Genomic DNA, 25063 nt, shown 5'->3' with positions numbered 1-25063 from the left:
TCTCGCTCACGCTTGTTCGCTCCGAGGGCGCCTTTTGCGAAGGTAAGTCTCCCGTTAGGGTTTTATCTTCCCCTTCCTGTCGTTGTATTGTCTTCCTGAAATACATCGATTCTGTGTATGATTTCCTCCTTTCTTTTGTCTATTTGGTTCTGTCTTTTTTTTTTCGGTTTAAACGACCAGGAATGAAGGATTTAGGGTTAGGGTTTGATTCTTGGTTAATATTTGTGGTCTACCACCCTCAGATGAGGGATTGGGGTTTCTGTTCGTTTATGTTTTTGTGTTTGAGTTGGTTCGAAGGAGTTTGGGCAAGGATATCCGTGTTTTCGGCCTTTATGAACGTGAATCTTGGGGGGTTTAGGGTTTAGGGTTTCTTGTATGAATGTTGATTATAGGGGTCCGCTGGGAGGGCGAGGACTTTCTCCATTTGGGTTTTATGATTCTGTTAAGTTTGGTGGCTTTGATGCGCTTTGTCACTCTAGATTTGTGACAGTGGTGGTGATTTCGGCGTAACTCCTATCTGTTTCGGTTGTTGTTATCTTTGTGCTGAATGATTATTTGGAAGAGTTCTGGTTTTCTGAAACATTGGGATTGAACTAACTTGGTGATAATGGTATTGGGTGATGATTTTGGGAGTTGGATGTTGAATCTCAGATTGACCTTTCGTGGGCTTTCCTATTTCCTTGTCAAGTTGGTGTTGGTTTTGGTGGCACCCTATATGCAAAAGGGTATCTGCAAAGGTCCTTCTCTTCCATGTTCATTCTCTGACCCAGAGATTTCCGGATCGAGCGTGACTTTCTGATCTGTTCATGAGTTTTAAGGTTCTTCTCTGGCAGGCACTTTTCATCTTAGCCTGAGAGATTAGTTTCTCAATCCGAAGTATATATTGGGTCGATTATTTGTTATTGCTTAAACACAAAGATATTCCTCTTTTTTTTTTAAATATAAATTTGTTTGATGCAATTGCTATCACTGTTTTTGTGTTGAGATTAGCAAGGTGGTTATGTAGTTTCTTCTTAATATTGGACTTGCAATTTCATTTTTTGCCTTTTGTCTTACCACAGCTATTTGTTAGATTTTGTTAGTGTTTATCTTACCCCTCCAAAGAATGAAAGTGTTGTTGTTTGCCTTGTGGAAGACATGGTAAAAGCGAAGGGTAAGGCAAACATTGCTACTGGTGTAAGCCGCATAGCAGAGGTTGGACCTAAGGAGACGAAGGCTGAGGTTGCTGCTTCAGAGAAGAGGGAGGAAATGTTGGAAGAGTCTAGTGCAGATGAAAAAGAGGAGAGAGAGGTCTGTGAAGATGCTGAAGATGCTGAAGATGTGAAAGATGAGAATAAAGAAGTTAAGGAAGACAAAGAGAAGGAAGATGTTAAAGCAGATGAGACGAACAAAGAAGCGAGTATAGATGATGGAAAAGAGGAAGAAGTAGATGTTAAAGAAGTGGGTAAGAAGGAAGATGTGGAGATGGTTGAGGAAAAGAAGGAAGAAATAATGAATAAAGGGGGAAAAACGAAGAGGACAAAGAAGGTAGGCCAATTAACACCAAAATCTCAGAAAGCTATTAGATTGAGTAACAAGAAAAAAGTAGCGGATGAGAATGGTGACAAGGGCACTGCAGATGTTAAAGAAGGTGAGGTGAAGAACGATGTCATGGAAGATGAGGAGAAGGAAGACGTGAGGGTGGAAGAAGGAAAGACCGAAGTAGAGATGGGTGATGTGAACAAAGATGTTGAGGAAGAAGAAAAGAAGGGAGAAGTGAGAGTGGATGAGGGAAAGAAGGAAGAGCTAGAGAACAATGGAAATAAGAAGAGGCCGAACAAGGTGGAAGATTCAACTGAAGCTCAAAAAACTGACAGATTGACGAAGAAGAAAAAAGTAGTGGCTGAAAATAATGATAAGGTTGCCACAGGTGCAGGAGTTGCTGGTAAGCCATCTGGTTCTTCGCAAAAAGAAAGCATGGGTCTTATATTTATGTGCAACACAAACACAAAGAAAGATTGCTTCAAGTACAAGGTTCTGGGGCTGCCTGCTAACAAAAAGGAGCTGGTTGCAAAAGTTTATAAGGGCATGCGGCTATTCTTGTTTGACTTTGATCACAGGATGATGTATGGGATTTACAAAGCAGCTGGACCTGGAGGGTACAATATTGAACCCAAGGCTTTTAAATCTGCTTTCCCATCACAGGTTGGTTATACTGAACATTACCTTTATATAGTTATTTGTGACAATGGAGGTTTTGTGATTATCATTAACTTTGTGTTATGCTCTCCCATTTCTAATATTTGCATAGCATCACTAGGTTCAATAAAAATGAGCAATAATATCCACATGCAAAGCTTAGCTAATCTGATTGCATTTTGCATACATTTAGATATCTCAATCATGCATATGCATATATTATCTTTTCAACATTTTTCTTTTATTTGCCATACTAAACAAGTAAATAGCATCTCACATTTAAATGTTGAACAAGGAATGATTCAATATTACTACCTTATCTAAATACTTGATTACCTTGTTTAAGGTTCTTTTTCATGCCAAGCACCTGGTAGCGGCTGCATTTCTCCATGTATACCTCAGACTTTATGTATTTGGCAACTACTTAAAGTTGTGAAAACATTATGTCTGTATATATGTACATATGTTTTTTATGTGTGACTGTGTGTGCACAAAGTATGTATGTATGTGTGTGTATTTTTGCACCATAGTTGCCAGAGCAGGAATTGGAACAGAATCTGGAAGCAGCCATTGAGCAAGCAGGAAACATGTATAGGGAATCATTTCGAAAGCGATGTGTAAAATTGTATGAGCATAAAAATCGGGATTCTTAAAGGAATCAAGATTCTTGAGGGAATTGCGATTTCTAGATGTGGAAATTATGATTCTTGATGTCATTAGGATTTCTAGTCATGGGAATCAGAATTCCTCGTTATCGGTACTAGGATTTCGGTGTAAAAGGATTGGTATAATCATCTCATGAGCTATTGTAGTCAAAGGCGCCGACTAGGTGACTAGGTGCCTAGTCGGGCTAGTCCAAAGGAAAACTAGGAATCAGTTTGATTCCTTGTTTACCCCAATAGGGGTACTGATGCCTAATCTGTCCTCGCCATGGCGTGGGGGCAGTTATGATTTTTTTATGATAACTGGGGTTTTTATAAACACTTTTCTCTCTCTCTCTCTCTCTCTCGCAGGCTCGACTCGAGCACCCTCCGCCCTTTGTCCTCTCCCTCCATCGTCGCTCCAGCCTCTAGGTACGACTCTTCTTCTTATTCTCTCCCAGTCCCCTTTCCCTGTCCCTTCTCTCCCTATGTCTCTCTTTCTCTCTCCCCCTTCTTCCTCTTCTTCTCTCCCCCTTCCTTCGGCTGTGCTTCTTCTTCTCTCTCCCTTCATCCGCTACTTTCTCTCTCTCTCTCTCTCCCTTGCTCTGCCTCTTCTTCTTCTTCACTCCCCTTCCTCCGCGACTCCACGTTTTCTTCTTCTCTCTGTTTCTCTTTCTCTCTCCCCTTCCTTTGCCTCTTCTTCTTTTTCTCTCTCCCTTCTTCTGCGTCTTGTCATCTCTGTCTCTCTTTCTCTATCCCCCTTCCCCGCCTCTTCTTCTTCTTCCTTTTCTACCTGTCTCTGTCTCCCCCTTATTCTTCAATCAATTTTTTGATTTGCTGAAAAGGTTAATATGCGAGGCTGTATTGAAGAGTGGTGATTAATCATTTTTTCTGTTCCTGATTATTTACTATGCTTGACGATAGCAACATCTTATGCTTCATGCATTTATTATTGATTAATTTTTATTGGATACATGTTTTAGATTATTTTTAAATTATGGATAAAAGATAAGATTCGGAACGAAGAGATACGTAAGAAGGTAGATGTTGCACCCATTGAAAATAAGATGCGAGAGAATCATTTACGGTGGTTTGGACATATTCAGCGAAGGCCTAATGATGCTCCAGTTAGAAGGTTGGAGAAATGGGAAAATATATTAGTTAAAAGAGGTCGGGGTAGGCCTAGGAAGACTTGGATGGAGATGATAGGAAAGGATATGAATGCTTTGAACCTCACCGAGGACATGGCGTTGGATAGAAATGATTGGAGGAAAAGGATTCATGTGGAAGACCCAAAATGAATTTCTTTTTTGGTTCATATCGCTGACCCCAATTGTTTTGGGATGAAGGCGTAGTTGTTGTTGTTGTTGTTGTGCAAATTGTTGATAGTTTGCTTTGCTTATTCATTTTTTTAATATTTGGGAATCTTTTGTAATGCTCGACGTGTTTTTTGGTCTATTTCTTATTGTTGATTGATTTTATGTTGCATAAATGTTTTTTACTAATTTTAGCAGTTCATTTGCTTATTTTTTATATTTTTTAATATTTTTAATTAAGGTACCGACCAGTGATATAAAAAACATGCCTTGGGGCACAAAATTTTTTTTACAACAAGATGTCTGAGACATGATCAACAAGATTTTTGTAGGTTAATCTCATCCAGTTATTTCAGTTATGTAATCAGTTTCTTAGTATATTACCATATTTTAACTTTTGTTGGTTAATCTCGTATATTTTTCAGTTATTTAAGTTATGTAATTAGTTTCTTAATATATTTTAACTTTTGTAGGTTAATCTCATATATTTTCCAGTTATGTAATCAGTTTTTTAGTTACTTTTATATGTTAATCTCATATTTTTTAGAATAATCTCATATATTTTAATTTTTGTAGGTCAATCTCATATATTTTCCAGTTATTTCAGTTATGTAATCAGTTTCTTAGTATATTTTAACTTTTGTTGGTTAATCTCATACATTTTCCAGTTATGTAATCAGTTTTTAGTTACTTTTATATGTTAATCTCATATTTTTAGAATAATCTCATATATTTTAACTTTTGGAGGTTAATCTCATATATTTTCCAGTTATTTCAGTTATGTTATCAGTTTCTTAGTATATTTTAACTTTTGTTGGTTAATCTCATATATTTTCCAGTTATGTAATCAGTTTTTTAGTTACTTTTATATGTTAATCTCATATTTTTTAGAATAATCTCATATATTTTAACTTTTGTTGGTTAATCTCATATATTTTCCAGTTATGTAATCATTTTTTTAGTTATTGTTCTATGTTAATCTCATATTTTATAGAATAATCTCCTATATTTTAACTTTTGTAGGTTAATCTCATGCATTTTCCAGTTATTTCAGTTATGTAATTAGTTTCCTAGTATATTTTAACTTTTTTTGGTTAATCTCATATATTTTCCAGTCATGTAATGAGTTTTTAGTTACTTTTATATGTTAATCTCATATTTTTTAGTACTTATTTGAGATTTTATATTTCTTATTGGTTGTTATTTCATCAATAAAGCATTTCTTTATTTATTTATATTTTTAGATATTTTTTATAATTTTTTTAAAGTTTTCAACAAAAATATTTGACGCTTACGCTTTACTACGCCTCGCCTCGATTTTTGGTGGAGCACCTTGCTACACCTCAACGCTTTTCACAACACTGATTCTGACTAGTTTGCCTAGTCTCCGACTAGTCTTTTAGTGGTGCACGACTGCATAGGTCATGGGCTTAGTTGTCAAAAGTGGCGCCTAGGCGCAGGGCCATCGCCTAGGCTTATGGGTCTATGCGGTAGGGCCCTGTATTTTCACCTAGCCTGCCTAGGGGGTGCCTAGGTTCTCCCCGCCTAGGCCATAGGGATATGGTTGTCATTTTTTGTAATTGTTTTGTCTCGCTTTGTTTTTATTCTTCTTCCTCCCGCCCAAAAAACCTTTTTTATTCTCTCATTTTCTTCTTTTGCTTTTCTTTTTTGCCTTATTTTTTAGTTTTCCTCTTCTTTCACCCCTCCACCTTTTCTTTTTCTCCTTCCTCTTCTTCTTATTCCTTTTCCCCTTTTTTCCCCTTGTTTTTTCTTTCTCCTCTCGCCTCTGCACTCTCTTCTTTTTTGTCTTCCTTTTTCTCCTTTTTTTTCCTTTTTATTTTTATTTACATGTATGCATGCTTTTGGACAGACACATAAAATCTGTTTTTTCAGTTATATATATGTATATATATGATAACATGGTTCATCCTGTGACCTTTCCCCTTTTTCCTTACATCACTGTTAAGACCCTCTAAATATCAAAGTTTTAGGTGTTTTACGCTCAATTTGAAATTTTGAACCATTAAATGCTACTTATTTATTGAGAAACAAGCTTTGTTTCAAATTGACTTGATGTAAAAATGTGAACATTTTATCATGAAATTTTAGTATGATATCAACTTATGATTTTTGTTACCTATTTAAAATACACATCTGACCATAAAGATGCATTAACTTATGATTTTTGTTACCTATTTAAAATACACATCTGACCATAAAGATGCTTAATCAATTACATGTTCTCTATTCAGTAACAACCATAATAAACACGTCTAACAGTTCAAATCGAGCATAAAACATCTAAAAAATATGTTTTTTGGAGGGTCCTAATAGTGACCTAACGAAATATGGGCAGGATAGTCCTCATTCTCTTTATATATATATATTAATCAGACAGTGTGCCCCAAATTTTGGTGTATGTTAATATTATGCAATTTCATGAATTTTGTGACATGTTGTATGTACTACATATTTCATCCATAATTACAATCATATGTTTGTTACTAAATTTAATTATTTATTGTAATAGTTTTATATTTTTTGATCCTGCCTAGGCTTGACTAGCCCCGACTAGTCCTTTTAGGGGTCTTCCGCCTAAAATCCGACTCACAACTAAGCTCATGAGAATCAGGTTTCTTGAAGGAATTGGGATTCCCATCACCGGGTATCACAATTCCTGATTGATTCAGATTCTGCTTCCTAGGAATCGTGATTCTGAGGTAGCACAAGCGATTCTGATAATTATGGTTTGTACATATGTGTGCATGGAGTAGCTTGTCCCCATAACCAAGCTATAATGGATGGACTGGTTCAAAAAGTCATATTTACAAGTGATGTTTTGCAAATTAAATGCTATAATTGTGTCTGCCCTAGGCCGATCTTTCGGAATAGGACATGTGCAGTGCAGAGCTTTACTGAGTGAAAAATGCATCAAGAGTAGGAACGCGTGGTATGCGTTTGCTTGATCGGTGACTTGCGGTGGTAGCACGACATGCGATAGGCATCAATATCGTCGTTAGTGCATCGTTGTAGGGCGGCATAGATGTGGAGCGTTGTTTGGTTAAGCAGTGCCAGCGGATCAGAGGATGTTGCCTTTGGGGATTTGGTTTAGGACCTCTCGGCTTGTATAAGTTTTCACGCATAGCGGTTGGACGCACGGTGGTGCATGTGGGTTAGGGCTAATTTCCCCAGGAATCACCTTAGGTGGTTCCAACCAAGTATGGTGACTCGGGGCTGGGTGAGTGAATGCCTAGGCGCCGGCGAATGAGTTTGGGTGATTCTCTTCGCTATGGTGTTCAATCATCAACTAGTCTTCGGACTGGTGGTTGCAAGGTCTTGTTCTTTCGGTGGCGAGGTTTTGCTATGTCATGTGCATGGAGCTGCAATACGCTTCATGACATGCAAGGCTAAGGCAAAGTTTGTGCCTCTTTCGGTATGGGATGACTATGCACCAAGCGGCACAGATTACATAGAATACACATTTGAAAATGCGTTTGATCAGCTTTTGTTAGGCAGCTGCGCCGTTAGGCTGGGCAGCTTGGGGCGTCGCAGGTTTGCGAAACATTCTATGTCCGTGGCAGAGCGATAGAAAGGCTTGCAGCAGTAAGGAAAGACCATTGTGCCGCACTGGCTTATTGAAAAAGTAAGTCCGTGAGAGTGACCTATATAGTTTATTTAGTGGAGAACATGGGTATTATATAAAAAATCAAGTTCTTTTGTTGAAATAGTTTGATCAAACACGTTTTCTTGTAAGCAAGCATTTGTAAATGCATTTGCAGATTTGAATAAGGAAAGCTGTGTGTAGTAACTTGTACAATCAATCACATGTAGTAGGGTTAAGATGGGATGATGATTGATAAAAAACACATGCAAACATGCACACACACATATAGAGTAAGGTTGTGAGTATCGTATCGGTTGGGCCCAAAATAAGATACGTATCGTAAAAAATCATAAATTTTGAAGAAAATTAAAATTCTAAAAAATCGTAAAAAATAAAAAAAGTAGCAAAAATTCTGAAAAATCATTACACACAAAACAATGATGAAATGCAAAAAATGCAACCATAAAATCACGTGTGAAGCATTTATGTCTCTATGAGCTACATAACACATCATCAATAATCAAATCTCACAAGAACAATGCAAAATAGTAATATCTTCAATTAAGAATATGCCACGAGATTCATAAAAAAAACAAGTTTATAAATACTTAATAGTTACAAATTACAATACATAACCAAGTTTTTAAGAAGTATACCGTCAACCATCATCATTATATTCTTGTTCTTCATCTTCTTCTCCTCCTCTTTCAACATTTAAATCATCTCCAATATCCGTGGGGTCTTCATCATCTACGTCCTGAGCCCCCTCCACGTTTATCCATTGAATTTACTCTTTATTCAAGAGGTCTATTTCTTGAACTCATTTATCCAATACATCAAAGTTCTCTAAACTAACGAGATCAAATTGTTCTTTGTGCCTCCTTGATCATAGTTTTTGAATTTGCCTAAAAAGATAACATAAAAATTTAAAATTAGTTGGGTTTTATATACATAAAATAACACATCAATATGACAAATAAACTTTATAAATTTAAAATTGGCTTTGCCTCAGTCGTAGGTTGTAGCGATCGTACATGAGGTCATTGAGCCTTTTGTGCTTTAATATGTTTCTTCGCTTTGTATGAATATGCTCAAAGACACTCCAATTTTTTCCGCATCCACTTCTGCGGAATGTTTGACTTAAGACGTGAATAGCAAAAGCTCTTAGGTTTGAAACATCACTTCCAAACCGAGTCTACCACAAGTCAAGAAATCAACATGACAATAATTGATACAAATCATACAATCATGCAAAGCATCATAATTAAATACTGATATGAAATTAAAATTGAAAAATGATGCAAAGATCTTATGATTGGAAATTCACTCTTGATGAAGTCATGAAAGCCCTCTCCCCGACGCAAAGATCGCCCCCCAAAACGGTCTCACAACTCCTAGGGTGTGTGGGAAGCTCTCTAGTATGTTGTATATGAATGAGGGTTTAGGTCTTCAAAAGCCCTTTAAAACCTAAAAACTTTAAACCCCGGTTTTGCCCTTCAAATGTTAGAAGAAGTTTTTTAATATGAAAAGAATAAGAAAGATGTACTTGAAATATAAAAATAAGAAAAGTAAAAAATTGTTTAAAGATAACATTCTCGAAAACAATGTTTTTAATATGTGACATTTAAAAAATATCTTGATAGATTCTTTTTATTCATTTTCTTTGGGGAGAACCTTAAATCATGATATCTTAAAAAATATGGCAGATGTTGGCGTTGCTTTTTTTGTGCGTACATTCTGAATATGGAACAAATAGTTATATATTATATATCAGACTAGAATATTGAATCTTACATGTATTTGGTGGGCAGATTCACTTGAAGAAGCTCCTACTTTTCCAGTATGGCTTGAAATATGTCAAGCAAGTGAAACTAGTGTAGGAGCATCCCTCCAAACTTATCCCACCATTGATTTGAAAAAAAATTAGATCGTTATATTTAAGTAGTAGGATGTAATAATATTCTATTCACATGATAAAATGTATGTGAAACATCAAAATTGCAAACAATAAATACCCAATCACATCAACTGATGCAATTGCAAACTTATACCATCTCTAGTAGAAATGTGTTTTTATTGCATCATAAATGAGTATCAAACTCTTCTATCATCTCTACATACAAACAATAGTGTCATTTTATAAAAACACTTTTTCACTATGTCACACGGACTCGGCTAAGGAGGTGCCGCACCCGAGTCGACACGCCCCGACACGGGTGCGGCTTCGGACTCGGCCCGGACTCGGTCAACGCCGAGTCGGACTCGGTCAACGAGTCCAGGCCGAGTCCGTCTACATTTTAGACTCGGTCAACTTTGACCGAGTCCAAAAATGTCCCTAAAAAATCAAATTTTTATATTTTTTATTTAAAAAAATATATATAAAAAAAGGCACAGACTGTGACTGTGCTGCAGTCACAGACTGTGACTGTGCACAATCACAGGCTGTGCAGTGTGCACAGTCACAGACTGTGCACAGTCGCACAGTCTGTGACTGTGCACAGTCGCACAGTCTGTGACTGTGCCTGTGCACAGTCACACTGTGGCATTTTAAAAATAAAATAAAATAAATACATTTTGTGCATCCATGCGACTATTGAAGAAATCCAATACCTAAAGAAAAGAATGTTTCAGTTAATAAAAAGGCTTCCATCTCCATGATATTTTAAACTAGAAATTATTTAACACACTTAGTAAATTTTGAGAAGATGAATCACAAAAATCTCACATAACAGGAAAAGTCAATACCGTATAAATGTTTTCAACAAGCTCAATAAAATTATATATATATATATATATATATATATATATATATATATATATATATATATATATATATTTGCCGAGTCCCTGTGTCCAAAATTTTTAAAATTGTGCCGCACCCGCACCCGCACCCATGTGACATAGCTTTTTCATTAAGGCTTTTAAATATTATGACTTGTAAAGAAATTATAATGCAATAATGATTGATTAAATATGTATGCTTAATTATTTTAATTCATAGGCAGATTTCTGAAAATATATACTACGTATTAATTTTTAGAAAGTCATACCAATTCTTATAGAAATCATATCAATGTTCATTAGAAACTTGTATCAATATTATGTCTTTCAAGTAATAGCATACCTAAAACTTTTTAAATCTCATGTACCCGTGTTGTTAACTCGTACCCATTCTGGCAAATATGGGTCCTTTGCAATATTGATTTGAGATACATTACCCTTACATGAGACCAAAAGGATGAATAAAGGTTCTTGATATAGTTCCACTCTCATTCGGCATAATTGTGCAACTTGTAGTCTTCCAGGACTTGAGCTTACTATGTCATTGACTGACTCCTGCAACATGGTAAAAGGATATTAGTGGTGTTCAAATTGCACAATGAAATAGCCTAATGGCTAAATCTGTTTGGTCAATTGCATCTCCTTTATGTCATCATAGGAAGCTGGGTTATAGGGTGGTTCCAACTTCAGAATGGCAATACCTGAGAACTTCCAATCTAAAGATCATGTACCTTCTCCTTGGTGCACCTCTTCTCCTACTGGCGGATGCATGTGCTTCAGTTTAGCTAATATTGCTAACCAGGGTTGGACAATGGGCGGGCCGAGCTAGTTCAGCCCGTTTAGTGGATGGGACCTAGGCTTGGTTCGGGGGACTCAAGTTAGCAAACCCACGGGCTGCCCATTTTGCCCATGAACTTAATCTGATCCGGGCCAGGCCTAGTTGCAAGTTATCTTATGTTCACAACATTCTCAATTTGTTCCATTCTATGCATAATTTCAGTATGGTACTATTCCTATAAAATCAAATGTAGAGTAGACTATCCCATATATATATGGGTAAATATTGGCTACTAATCAAGGTAAGCAACCAATGAGTAGAAATCATTTTTTTTCTTCAAAAATTTCCATTTTTTGTAGATCAAATGTTACGGATGTGATCTACATGCTTTGTATAGTAGGGAACTTGTTTCGAATCATCTGATTATGACAAGTAATTAGGTTTTTAAAGTGGTTCAAAAATTGACGACCCACAATGTGCCAAAATTTCTTAACTCAGAAGATCACATTTCTACATCAGAAAAGCATGATTCAAGGCCTGATCCTTAGCAAGCAAACCATGCTGAACACATCTATGTGGTTAGATTGAGTCAATACAACTTGCACCTATGATTTCTAGCTCATTAGTTCCTTACGTTCATTAGTAGCAAATAGTTTTCCTATATATATATAGGGCAAGGGTTGTATGTTTCTTATCATAACCCGTTTAAGCTCAAAATAAGATAAGTATCGTATCGTAAATTCTGAAAAAATGTAAAATTTTTTGTAAAAAATCAGAAAAAATTCTAAAAAATCATAACACCCAAAACAATAATGAAATGCACAAAATGCAACCATAAAATCACATGTGAAGCATTTATGTATCTATGAGCTACATATGATATCATCAAATCTCACAAGAACAATAGTAATATATTCAATTAATAAGTGAGAACATGCCACAAGATTCATCAAAAAAACAAAAAAACCAAGTTTATGAATACTTAACAGTTATAAATTATAATACATAACCAAGTTTGAAGTATACCATCAATCATCATCATCATCATTATCTTCTTCTCCTTCTCATCCTTCAACATTAAAATCATCTCCAATATATGTTGGGTTTTCATCATCTACTTTTTGAGCTCCCTCCACGCTTATCCATTGAATGTCTTCTTCATTCAGGAGGTTTGATTCTTCTTGAACCCATTCAGCCAATGCATCGAAGTTCTATAAACTGATGAGATCAAACTGTTCTTTGTGCCTCCTCAATGGTAGTTTTTGTATTTGCCTAAAAATAACATGAAAATTTAAAATTGGTTGAGTTTTATATGCATAAAAAACATTAAATAACACATGAATATGACGAATAAACTTTATAACTTGAAAATTACCTTTGCCTCATTTGTAGGTTGTAGCGAACATACACGAGGTCATTGAGCATTTTATGCTCTAATTTGTTTCTTGGCTTTGTATGAATATGCTAAAAGAGTTCTAATTTCTTACGCATCCACTTTCACTTCATATTTGACTTAGGATGTGAATAGCAAAAGCTCTTAGGTTTGAAACATCATTTCCAAACCTAGTCCACTACATGTATAAAAAACAAGAAAATGAGAAATCAATAGGACAATACAACAACAACAACAACTACGCCTTCATCCCAAAATAATTGGGGTCGGCGATATGAACCAAAAAAGAAAATCATTATGGGTCTTCCACATGAATCCTTCTCCTCCAATCATTTCTATCCAATGCCATGTCCTTGGTGAGGTTCTAAGCATTCATATCCTTTCCTATCACCTCCATCCATGTCTTCCTAGGCCTACCCCGACCTCTTTTAACTAATATATTTTCCCATTTCTCCATCCTTCTAACTGGAGCATCATTAGGCCTTCGCCGAATATGTCCAAACCACCGTAAACGATTCTCTCATCTTATTTTCAATGGGTGCAACGCCTACCTTCTTACGTATCTCCTTGTTCCGAATCTTATCTTTTATTGTATTTCCACACATCCATCTCAGCATACGCATCTCAGCTACACTCATTGATACAAATCATAAAATCATGCAAAACATCATAATTACATACCAATATAAAATTAAAATTGAAATAGACAAATAAATTGCTTGAGCGTGTCGTGGTACTGTTTCACATTGCTTTAGGTTCACCAATATCATACAATGCATTGTCATAAATTTCCAATTCCTTATGAATCTGATCTTGAATTCCATAATCAAGGTTCAACCTTTCAATGCAATCCAAGCGACCTTTGTTGATTTTCCTGTCCATCTTAAATTTAGGAGTATATAAATGCATGATTCAAATAATATGTTACAATACAAAGAGGTTGATGAAGTTGCCCAATCCATATGGTCAATGATGTTCCATATAGGCAAATACAAGTTTTTATTTTCATTTAAAGGATCTCTGATGACCTCTTTTGCCTTATCAATGTCTTCATAGAGATAACCTATAAGTGGCTTGGCTTTATTGTTAACCAATCAAAACACCTTTACCAAAGGTATATTTATTCTCAACAACTTAAACATATAATCACAAAATTCACTTTTAAGTACAATATCTATAATTTCTCTTGGCTTTCTTTTTTGTGAATGGGGACACACATTCCACTCATCTGAATAAAACATCTTTTTAAGTACACTTCTCTTATTTACAAGACTCTGTATTGTCAAAAAATTCGTGGCAAATCTAGTAACTGCTCTATGAATCAACTCAACGCCACTAGTATACTTCCTTATTAAGCTCAAAACCCTTGCATGATTATAAATAAATTTTGTATTTTCTTGGCAACATTCAATTGTATGTAGTATCTCATCCATGCTGCCAATGTCCTCAAACATGCCAATGTCCTCAAACATGAAGTTTATGCAATGAGAAGCACGCGAGGTCCAAAATAATGACTCATAATTTTCTGACAGTTCTTTACCTGCTGCCCTATAATTCACTTTATTATTAGTAATGAACTGTACAATGTTTTGAGGTTGAACCTCTTCCACAACCGGTTCAAAAACCCTCATCAATACATCTGCCATCTTAGGTGTATCAGACAAATCAATTGATTTTAAAAACATGATTTTTTTGGGCAATAGACAAGAAAATTTATCAAAGTCCTCAACTTTTTGTCTGCCCACCCATCTGTCATGATGCTACACCTAATATCTCTCCATGACTGCCTCATCTCATCACAATAATCATTCACTTCATTCATATTAACATCTAAAATCTTTTCTCTCAAAGCATGATATGAAGACATCTTGTATCCAGGCTCAATATTGGTTGACATTCGTCAAGGCCAAAAAATGAAATGAAATTGCCACATTGAAATGATTACAGGCATCATAAAACCATCTCTCAACAACGATATTCGCCTGCTTGACTAAATGGTGAGGGGTTATAACAGTACGAATGTCAGGTTGCACCCTAAGGGCAGCCTTAATAGAGAAAAAGCTCTTAATAGAGCCTCTAGCTCTACCTCTCGAAGAACTCCCTTTTTTTATCCTCTTCTTTATGTGTCCGTGACACTACTAGCACCAACCACATCCTTTCCCTTCGCTGCAAAATTTTTAACTTTTGATGCTACGCTAGAGGTTGTAGGATCAGAAGTAGGGAGATCATCTTCATACTCTTAAGACTGCACATACCCCATTTCTGCCTTACTCATCTCTTTTTCATGTTTTTTTCTCTTAAACCGCTTAGTAATTGTTGACATTGCCATTTCACGACATCCGGTAAAGTCCTTGACATGCATGTCACAACATTTAGATGTGTCATAACTAAATGATGCTTCAGCCGAAAGATACCACCCGAAACAACAATATGACCATAGTTGCATTCAATTTTCAACCGGTCTTCACTCATTATTTGAGTGGCCCATTTTCATGATGGATCATTTGAAGCCATATTTTCTTAAAAAAGCTTAATAAGAAGCAAAGAATATAATTTTTTTACTTTAACCCACTTTCTTGAGTGAAAAATGGTGAAAATGCACTCTTAATGAAATCACAAAAGCCCTCTACCTTGCGCACGGATCAGCTCCCTAAATCGCTCTTACGAGTCATAGGGTGCATGGATACCTCTCTAATGGCCTTTACACAAATGAGGGAGTCAGCCCTCAAGAGGTTTTTAAAACCTAAAAATGAAAAAAATTACGTTTCTTCTTTTTTTAAGTGCACCACACTTGTATTGTACGATACATACAATACAGATACTTGTATGTATCATATAAATTTTTTCATAGTAATGATACATATTGTACTGTATTGTACAATACGTACAATGCAAACAACCTTGATATAGGATAATACATCCGTGCTAAATGGGCATCATGCTATTAGTTTTTGTTTTTTTATTTGTTGAAATTCTGACCATACAAATGTGATCCATATGTTTGTGTTTATAGAAATCATTTCTCATTTGATTCCGATGCATGGATAGGTTTTTATAAGGTTTTAAAAATCAATGTCCTACAATTTTCATAAAATTTTGAGGCTCCAAATACCATTTTTTCATCCAAAATGCATGATGCAAGTGTTGATTTCTAGTGAATCAATCATGTTGAACACATTTATGGGATTGGAATTGTAAAAAAAATGGAAAATTCTATAACATGTTTTATTTAGCATCGTGCCCATTTAACTTGGATGTATTACCCTATATATATATATATGGGTTAATATTTGATGCTGTTGAAGGCACTTCATAGGTTTTAAATTATTTTTGTAAATTAAATTTTGTGATCTACAATGTTTGTTTAGTGGGAAATGAGTTTTAAATCATATGATTGTGACACCGTGGACCAGTGTTATAAAAAATACGCCTTGAAGCGCAAAAGGTGAGCCTCGCCTTGAGGCGAGGCCCTCTGTGCCTCAAGGTGCAATTTTTTCTTTTTTACATTAAGATGTTTGAGACATGATCAACAAGATTTTTGTAGGTTAATCTCATATATTTTCCAGTTATTTCAGTTATGTAATCCGTTTTTTAGTATATTACTATATTTTAACTTTTGTTGGTTAATCTCGTATATTTTTCAGTTATTTAAGTTATGTAATTAGTTTCTTAATATATTTTAACTTTTGTTGGTTAATCTCATATATTTTCCAGTTATGTAATCAGTTTTTTAGTTACTTTTATATGTTAATCTCATATGTTTTAGAATAATCTCATATATTTTAATTTTTGTAGGTTAATCTCATATATTTTAAGTTTTGTAGGTTAATCTCATATATTTTCCAGTTATTTCAGTTATGTAATCAGTTTCTTAGTATATTTTAACTTTTTTGGGTTAATCTCATATATTTTCCTGTTATGTAATCAGTTTTTAGTTTTATATGTTAATCTCATATTTTTTAGTACTTATTTGAGATTTTCTATTTCTTATTTGTTGTTATTTCATCAATAAAGCATTTATTTATTTATTTATTTATATTTTAGATATTTTTATATTTTTTTTTAAGTTTTCAAAAAAAATATTTGAGGCTTACGCCTCGGTTTTTGGTGGAGTGCCTCGCTACGCCTCTACGCTTTTCACAACATTGCCGCGAACCATTAATCTTTGAAGCCTTTCAAAAACCTGTTTATGTGACTCAAAAAAATCATATTTTTGGATTGAAATAACATGATCCAAGGTTGATCCTTAGAAAACAAACCTTTTTGAACACATCTATTTTGTCAGATTGAGTTGATAAAGCTTGAGCCTATGATTTTCAGCTCAATAGTTCCTTATAATTTGTTGCCTTCAATAGCACCAAATATTGATCCTATGTGTGTGTGTGTGTGTGTGTGTGTGTGTGTGTGTGTGTGTGTGTGTGTGTGTGTGTGTGATGCCCCCGCGCTAGCCCGACTTTACCCAAGATTTTTGTTGGATTGGGCTTAAGCCCAGGCTCGACCCTTTCAAGCAAAGCTATGGACCACTTGTGGGCCGCCCAACCTTTTGTCCAGTCCTATTAGTAACCAGCCTATGGGTCACCATCAGGTTTGGTTTGGCCGGCTTGATTCGAAGCCCATTATGGCCCAACATGCCCGACAACATTCAAGGTTGTCGAGAGCTCGAACTGATTTTTTGTCAGGCTGAGGCTCGGGAAACAAAGCTCAACTGATAACCCGCCAATAGATTCTTATTGGTAGGTCGGGCGGGCCACACTAGTTGCAATGGAGCCCATAGAGAAAGATGCCGGAAAAAGAAACTAGCTCCTGTTTTGGCCAAGCACAAACAGGATTTAGAAACGATGGTCCCTGAGAGAGAGAGAGAGAGAGAGAGAGAGAGAGAGAGAGAGAGAGAGAGAGAGAGAGAGAGAGAGAGAGAGAGAGAGAGAGAGAGATGTCTCTCTCCCATGGAAGGAAAGGAGATCTCTCTCTCCTTTTGCATCACAACTTCTAAGATTTGACAGTTAGTTTTACTTTACACCTTTGTCACTTCACAGTTGGCTCCAAAAGTTGTTTTTTTCTGTAAAACGAGAAGAAAGGTTTATTACAACAGCTGTATGCACATTTTCAACAAAAAAATAAAGTAATAAATAGTAAGAGCCCGACTCGAGCTCATGTTGATGCTGGAGCCTGGCTCGATAAGTTATCAGGCCAGGGCTTCAAACATTGACCTGAGACTGACTCTTTACTGGGTCAGGTACCCGACAACCCATTGGGTACCTGGCCCATTGGCCACCCACCCCTAACGACACACCTTTACCCTTTTTCACTCTAATGCACTCTTCAGATGGTTTACTAATGGTTGAAGTCATATTAGAATAAATGATTATGTTGGGCCTTTGAGATTGTCTAAGTAGGAAGGACTCATTTATCTTTCTCTGATCCTATTAGTTAGTTCATTTGCTCATATGTAACTACTACTGGTAACCGCACCTTTATTCTTTTGTATTGGAATATAAGCTATTCACACAAATTCTACCACTCAGCAAACCCTGATTTTGACTGCATTTTGTTGTTTCATCTATTTTTTCTATTTTGAGTAAGCAAATTATTCCGTCTTTTACTTACCTCTGATTGGCTCTTAGATCTGCATGTGTCTGTCTGTCTTCATGTTTTGCTCAAATAAAACTTTAGCAGGTATTTTGCTCCATGCAATCCTTATTTCAACAACATTGGTTTATTATCAAGTTATTTTCTCATATGAGAACAACTGTCTCAAGCTAGTCATTTGATCTCTTTCTTTAGAAGAGTAGTTTTTTAGATAGACCCTTGTTAACAGCTGTAGGTCAAGTTTTTAATCTCATAAGCCTCTAAATTTATAGATCTAGCTTCCTCTTGCATGAATCAAGCTTTCCAAAAGTTGGATTGTAAACATAACTCTTGAAAAATTCACATATGAAGCAATTGCCCAAAATCTCAAAAATTCTATGTTTTTGATGAATAAAAGAAAACCTATAATGGGTGACTGGGTGAGAAATTTTCTTTTGGCTTCTTAAATAGAGTAACACAACTGTATTAGATCTTAATAGTTATGTGAGAATGGCCAAAAAATATTGGTTAGCTCTTAGTTTTTGTCTAGTTTCAACTAGTGAGATATTGCCTTCGTAATGTATACAATGGCCCACAAGGACTTCGTTCATCTAGTAATGGTGACTTGTGAATGTCACCAAGTTGACGGGATGTCACAAGTTTGAAGCCCATGGGTGGCGTCCCTTACCACAAGGTCGAAACTAGGTGTATTCCTCAGTGGGCAGGGGGGTGGGGGAGTGCTCAAGGGTTTTACCAACTGGGGGCCAGCCAATGTGTGGTGCATGATGCGTTTTTTTTTCCTTGGACTATCTAAAAAAAATTGTTATACACTATAATGCCAACATAATCAGATGCATGTAACTTTTCAATGGAATAAGGTGTATCACATTGTTTCATGGTACAATATGATGATACATTTTATCTTATAATACAATACATTACAATACCATAGTTATAATATTGCCTGGCTTATGTGAAAGATGGAGGACCTGGCGACCAGCTATGACAAATTTAAACCTGTCCTTTAGTGTAGGCCATTCCACCAGTTGTATATGTATCTTTCATGTGAATGCATCAAGGATTGATTTAAAAGTGAAGCCCGATAAGTATCTAAATTGGTTTCATTTATTCTAACCTAAGTCATATTTGTCGTAGTATATCGTATGATATGCTATGATACATATGAGAACTATCAGCTAACTTGACACACATGCATCTTAATTCGGGCATGTATGTTATCTGTACCAGGACTTTTGTATCATATGATATACGCTTGTATCTTGTGAAATATTCATGCCATACATGACATTATCTTGATTATTGGATGTTTGATGTTTTATATAGTTCATACCTCATGATTGTTTGATATGTGATATTATAGTTTTAGTTTGTAGCTATATCATTGTTTCTTGCATCATGTATTTTTTAGATTTTTCTGATTTTATTAAAAATAAGTGTTTTTTTTTACAATATGTTGCGATACATATTTTATTTTATGTGTGGCCTACATGTTCATCGATGCATTTTTTTTGCTACCTTGGTTCTAACTGCATTCACTTGAAGAAATTATAGCATTACAATGTTTGCACTACTCCCAAATAAAGAACTAGTTTACCAAAAAAAAGCATTGCATACAAAACATGATTAAAACATTTGGGAAAAAATCCTTAAGCATTTATGGTAGCAGGTTCCAAACAATTAGCACAGGTTTAAGCTTGTTGAATATCCTACCCAGCCTTTGCATCTTAGCATGTTACACCCATACACTTTGCTAATGACTGAAAAGCTAATGAGGAAATTTTGGCCTGTGGGATACCAAATCATATCAACAATCTTATTTCAACGTGTATGTTAGCACTGAGCACATGCCTTTGTATATGTGCAACTTTGTGAATTTGTTTCAAGAATAAATGTGCGAAAATTATTTACAGAAAAAAAGGAAAAAGTAGAAGAAAACCAACATTCATTAATGTCTAACTATTATGAGTTTCATTAATGAAACACCAATTGATTTGACCAACCTGCCATGATAAGAATAGAGCAAAACTTACCAGGCGGGCCTGATAGGATTTCTAGGTTTAATTGGATTTGAACTTCAATTTGAAATAGGATTTTGCAGTGTACATATAATCTATGTTTTGGTAGAGGTAGACATTGGATCAGGCACAGGCCGGTCTCAGTAAGTTAGTTTGATGCAACCTGGCCATTTAGTGGGTCGGATATGGGCTGCCTGCAGCCTATAATCGGCAGCCTGCAACTATATGATATAAAAAATTTATATAAATTAGCATTGTTTTAAAAGGAAACAAGTGACTGGCTAGGGTTTTCCTTTCCCCAATTTTGGCAAGCATCGTCAATCATGAATCATCATCGCCTCTTGTTCTCACTCCTATCCATATTTTGGTGGTAGGTTGCTGAATATTTTGGTATAGCCTTAGGCACAGGCAGTTAGGCTCCAGGCCTTCAAGCATTAAACACCACCCTTCTCTCTGTCAGTGGGATGACTAGCTGGTGACTGCTGACTGGTTGCTGAACGTGTTGTCTTGTATATTTGGTGAAGGATTTTGACTATTCAGGCTGCCTTACCCATTTTAGGCCCATTGGCCAACGGGTGGGCTGTGGGCTGAACGTTCAGCTGCAGCCCTGCTTGTCCTTTTCATTGGCTGGGTTTGACCAGGCCACGGCCCATCATTGTCTAGGTTACTCAGCCCTAATATTTGGAACTGGGAAACATAGGACATTTCTGTTAGAAACTTCTGCAATTCCAAATGTGAGATAATTTCATGTTGAAAATTGTCTATATGATTTGCCCAGTTATGTGGGTGAAAATTTTGCTTGCAGCAAGTGGAGAGATTTTTCCTAGACAAAATTTCAGAGCTTTGCTTTCTTTTCAGCTGTACATTTGAAACTTTTTGTATGAGTATTCTAGATATGATACAAACATTTTTTATTTTTTATCACTTCCAAACATGGCAACAGGGATTGACACAGTGTCTTGAACCTTAGTTGTCAAAGGTGGTGCCTAGGCGCAGCCCCCACTGCCTGGGCTTTTGGGTTTGGGAGGTGGAGCCCTATTTTACCTCCTAGGCGTCACCTAGCTCAGGTTGTTACTGCCTAAGCTTAGGGATGGGAGTGATCCAAGGCGGGTGCGGGGGACAAGGTCTCCATCCCTGCCCCGTCTCAAAATAGTGACCTCCATCCCCGCCTAGTCTCAAATTTACTGGTCATGTCTCCACCCTTGCCCCTTGTCTCCCCCCCCCCCCCCCCCCACCCCCCTGTCCTCATTTAGTATTAAGAATATATATATATAGGAATATATATATAGGAATTATATATACTTTTATAGCGTAAGTCCATCCTCTTCTCCATTCCCGCATGGGGTGATGTTTTTAGTTATCATGAACTATCAGTAGTTTAGTTATGACTTATGCCATTTTGGTATGACTTGGATGTGAGTTTAATATTGTTAAGGCTTTAATTGTGTTTAAATTATGTAGTTGCCTTTTATTTACATTGTCAGTTCTTAGTTGCATGGTTTGTTTATTCTATTGTTCATTTCTTCTTATTTGTCTATTGCTTATTTTATGTTTATTGTTGCTTTTTTTTATACATGATTTTACTTTTTGTATATTGTTCATTCACATTGTTAGTTATATGGTTTGTTTATTCAATTTTTCATTTATTCTTAATTTTTTTGAGCAGGTTATTTAATATAATTACTTTACAGTGTTTGACTACATGTGTTTTGTCTATTGCTTATTGTTGATTGATTATATGTTTTATACATGTTTGTTATTAATTTTAGCAGTTTGTTTACATATTTTATGTTTTTTTATTTTTTTTAATCGGGGTACCGACTAGTCTGCCTAGGCCCCATCTAGTCTTTTATGGGCTCACCGCCTAGGCTCCGCTCACTGCCTTTGACAACTAAGCCATGTACAGCCTTGTGGGTTAGCCCTCAGAAGAGTCCTGTGTGAGTATGATAGTTGTAGTTATTGGATGGTGCATTTGCAGTGAAGCTAGGGATCATTTCTTGAGAACAGTGGCTAATTGTCCATGTCATGTAACTGTATAAACTATGAAGCTATGTCATATGGATATAGCTGAAGATACGAGGATATGGCCATTTTTATGAAGCTTTCAATGTAACTAATATACAAGGGGATACAGAATGTGAGTCAAAATGAAGTATCCGTGTGACATAGCTATGAAGTATAAGGAAGCCCACTTCCCATTTAGGGGAAGCTCGCTTTCCCTTCGCTTCTACTCCTTTTTCATTTTTTTTGTATTTTTATTTTTATTTTGTTTTCTTTTTTCGCTTTCGGTTCGCTTCCTAGGTGGCTTCCGGTTTGCTTCCTAGGTCGCTTCCGAGACGAATCCTGGTTCTCTTCTAAGTCGTCCCACGGTTTTCGCTTCCTAAAATTTTGAAAGTGCCTCGCTTCCAGCTTCCGCATCTCGTATCGCTTCCTGCTCTCGCTTCCTCAACTGGCAACTTTGGTATACACTGTAAGATTCGAAGTATATGCTTGTAGGCTTGTGGAGCAACGACAACCATCAATTTCAGTTTGGTGGGTTAGTGCAGCTGGGAGGTCTTCAGATTTTGTTGTATCATGAATTATTTTGGATAGAGCGTATGCTTTATTACTGCACAAATTTTCTTGATCATCCACATTAAGTAGAGGTTGAAGGATGAGGGAAGTGGTCTAATCTGGTTCATTGTTATGAGCAGGTTCGCTTCAAAGTTCTTAGCGAATGTGCACCTTTACCAGAGGAAAAATTCAAGGCTGCAATTAAAGATAATTATGTTGGGAGGAACAAGTTCAAGATTGAGTTGACAGGTGAACAGGTTAGTATATTTTTAATTTCGGGAATGATTTGAAAGTTGTGGACAGATTTCTTGATGTCAAGAATCTTGGTGGTAGCTTGGTCTCCTTGCTTGGCAATATTTTGGTTACAATTACAAGGTATGCGTGCCTCTGGTTGTTGACTACCTGTTTGTTTTGCTCATCAGGTGAATAAGCTCTGCAAACTTTTCCATTCTAAGGCTGAATCCGGCAAAGCAACCAGAAGTGATAAGCTTCATGCTCCTAGTGATGTGACTGATGGGAGACGTAGGCCAGTGAGAGAGGACCGGAAACACCCAGGAAGGGTAAGAGATAGACGACCAGCAACAGAAAGATTCATTCATGGAGTCCGGATGGAAATTGCATCTAGGGTTCCTGGACTCCCAAGGGGAGGTGAATCAATTAGTACTATTGGCGGACTTCCAAGGGAGAGGGCACTAATCAGTGGAGTTCATGGATTTCCAAGGGAGAGTGCACTAGTTAGTGGGGTTCGTGTGAGGGAGAGTGACATCTATGACACAGAAGTTTATGCATTACCACCACCACGTCCATCTTATGAGCATGAAGACTCTCTACATGCTGATCTTCGTCGTAGAGAATTGGAACTGGAAATACGTGAGCGCAGGCTTTTGGATTTGGAGCGGAGGCAGCAAGAGATGATCCAGTACAGGGAACCTTACCAGTATAGTGACCCTGCAGCATACCATGATCGGCTGTTACCATCTGGAAGGGATTATACTTCTCTGCGTCGATATTGAGTTGGAGGGATCTAACTGAAAGTTGGTTGTTAGTACTATTGGGACATGGCTTTTTGTATGCTGTTCTTGATTCGATGTGTGGATGCCCCAAGCAACCCAAACAATGGTCTTGCCTTCTTTGGTTTGTTTTTCCTTTTCTTTTTCCCTAACTCTTCAAGCATTTGCAGAGTAGGCCAAGGAATATAATGTTTAACTAAGGATCACTCGAATTCATTTGAGATTTAACTTGCTCTTCTTTGTTGTGCCCTTGATTTGTGGTTGATGAATATGGTTAATTGTTATAATGTGCTATTTGATTCTGCCATTGAATTAGCCGTTGAAGTCTTGAGGACCTCTCTGCTTCTAGATCTGCAGGTTAACTGTCTTACTTTCCAAGTATACTTGTGCTTAGCTCAATGATACCGTATTTGATCCAAGTTTGGATAACCAGGTGACGGTGACTGACTGCAGATTTATCTGTAGGTGTTTGGCTCTTCCTTTTATTCCTGTGTCTTGAAGCATTTGCCAAAAATATTTTTATGTGCAATGGCTATGACTTTTTTTTTTTGCATATTTAAATTTAGGCCATGCTTAATAAACTTTAGCCGACTGTTATTTAGTGGCACAGAACCATTCATTTGAGATTTAACTTGCTCTTTTTTGTTGTGCCCTTGATTTGTGGTTGATGAATATGGTTAATTGTTATAATGTGCTATTTGATTCTGCCATTGAATTAGCCGTTGAAGTCTTGAGGACCTCTCTGCTTCTAGATCTGCAGGTTAACTGTCTTACTTTCCAAGTATACTTGTGCTTAGCTCAATGATACCGTATTTGATCCAAGTTTGGATAACCAGGTGACGGTGACTGACTGCAGATTTATCTGTAGGTGTTTGGCTCTTCCTTTTATTCCTGTGTCTTGAAGCATTTGCCAAAAATATTTTTATGTGCAATGGCTATGACTTTTTTTTTGCATATTTAAATTTAGGCCATGCTTAATAAACTTTAGCCGACTGTTATTTAGTGGCACAGAACCATTCATTTGAGATTTAACTTGCTCTTTTTTGTTGTGCCCTTGATTTGTGGTTGATGAATATGGTTAATTGTTATAATGTGCTATTTGATTCTGCCATTGAATTAGCCGTTGAAGTCTTGAGGACCTCTCTGCTTCTAGATCTGCAGGTTAACTGTCTTACTTTCCAAGTATACTTGTGCTTAGCTCAATGATA

At 36.4% G+C, this 25063-nt stretch overlaps 1 protein-coding gene across 1 annotated transcript; it reads left to right on the top strand.

Annotated features, from left to right (window-relative positions):
• LOC149839831 (uncharacterized) lies at positions 1 to 24104 on the top strand. Its single transcript, XM_090002836.1, has 4 exons — positions 1 to 42; positions 1062 to 2184; positions 22986 to 23102; positions 23268 to 24104. The coding sequence occupies exons 2-4, from the start codon at positions 1138 to 1140 to the stop codon at positions 23856 to 23858; spliced, it is 1755 nt and encodes a 584-aa protein (XP_089858962.1). The 5' UTR covers positions 1 to 42; positions 1062 to 1137; the 3' UTR covers positions 23859 to 24104.
• The last annotated feature ends 959 nt before the right edge of the window (positions 24105 to 25063 follow it).

Source organism: Nuphar pumila, chromosome 4, assembly GCF_984573655.1.
Source record: "Nuphar pumila chromosome 4, dmNupPumi1.hap1.1, whole genome shotgun sequence".
NCBI lineage: Eukaryota > Viridiplantae > Streptophyta > Magnoliopsida > Nymphaeales > Nymphaeaceae > Nuphar > Nuphar pumila.
This window is presented reverse-complemented; position numbering and strand designations above follow the sequence as displayed.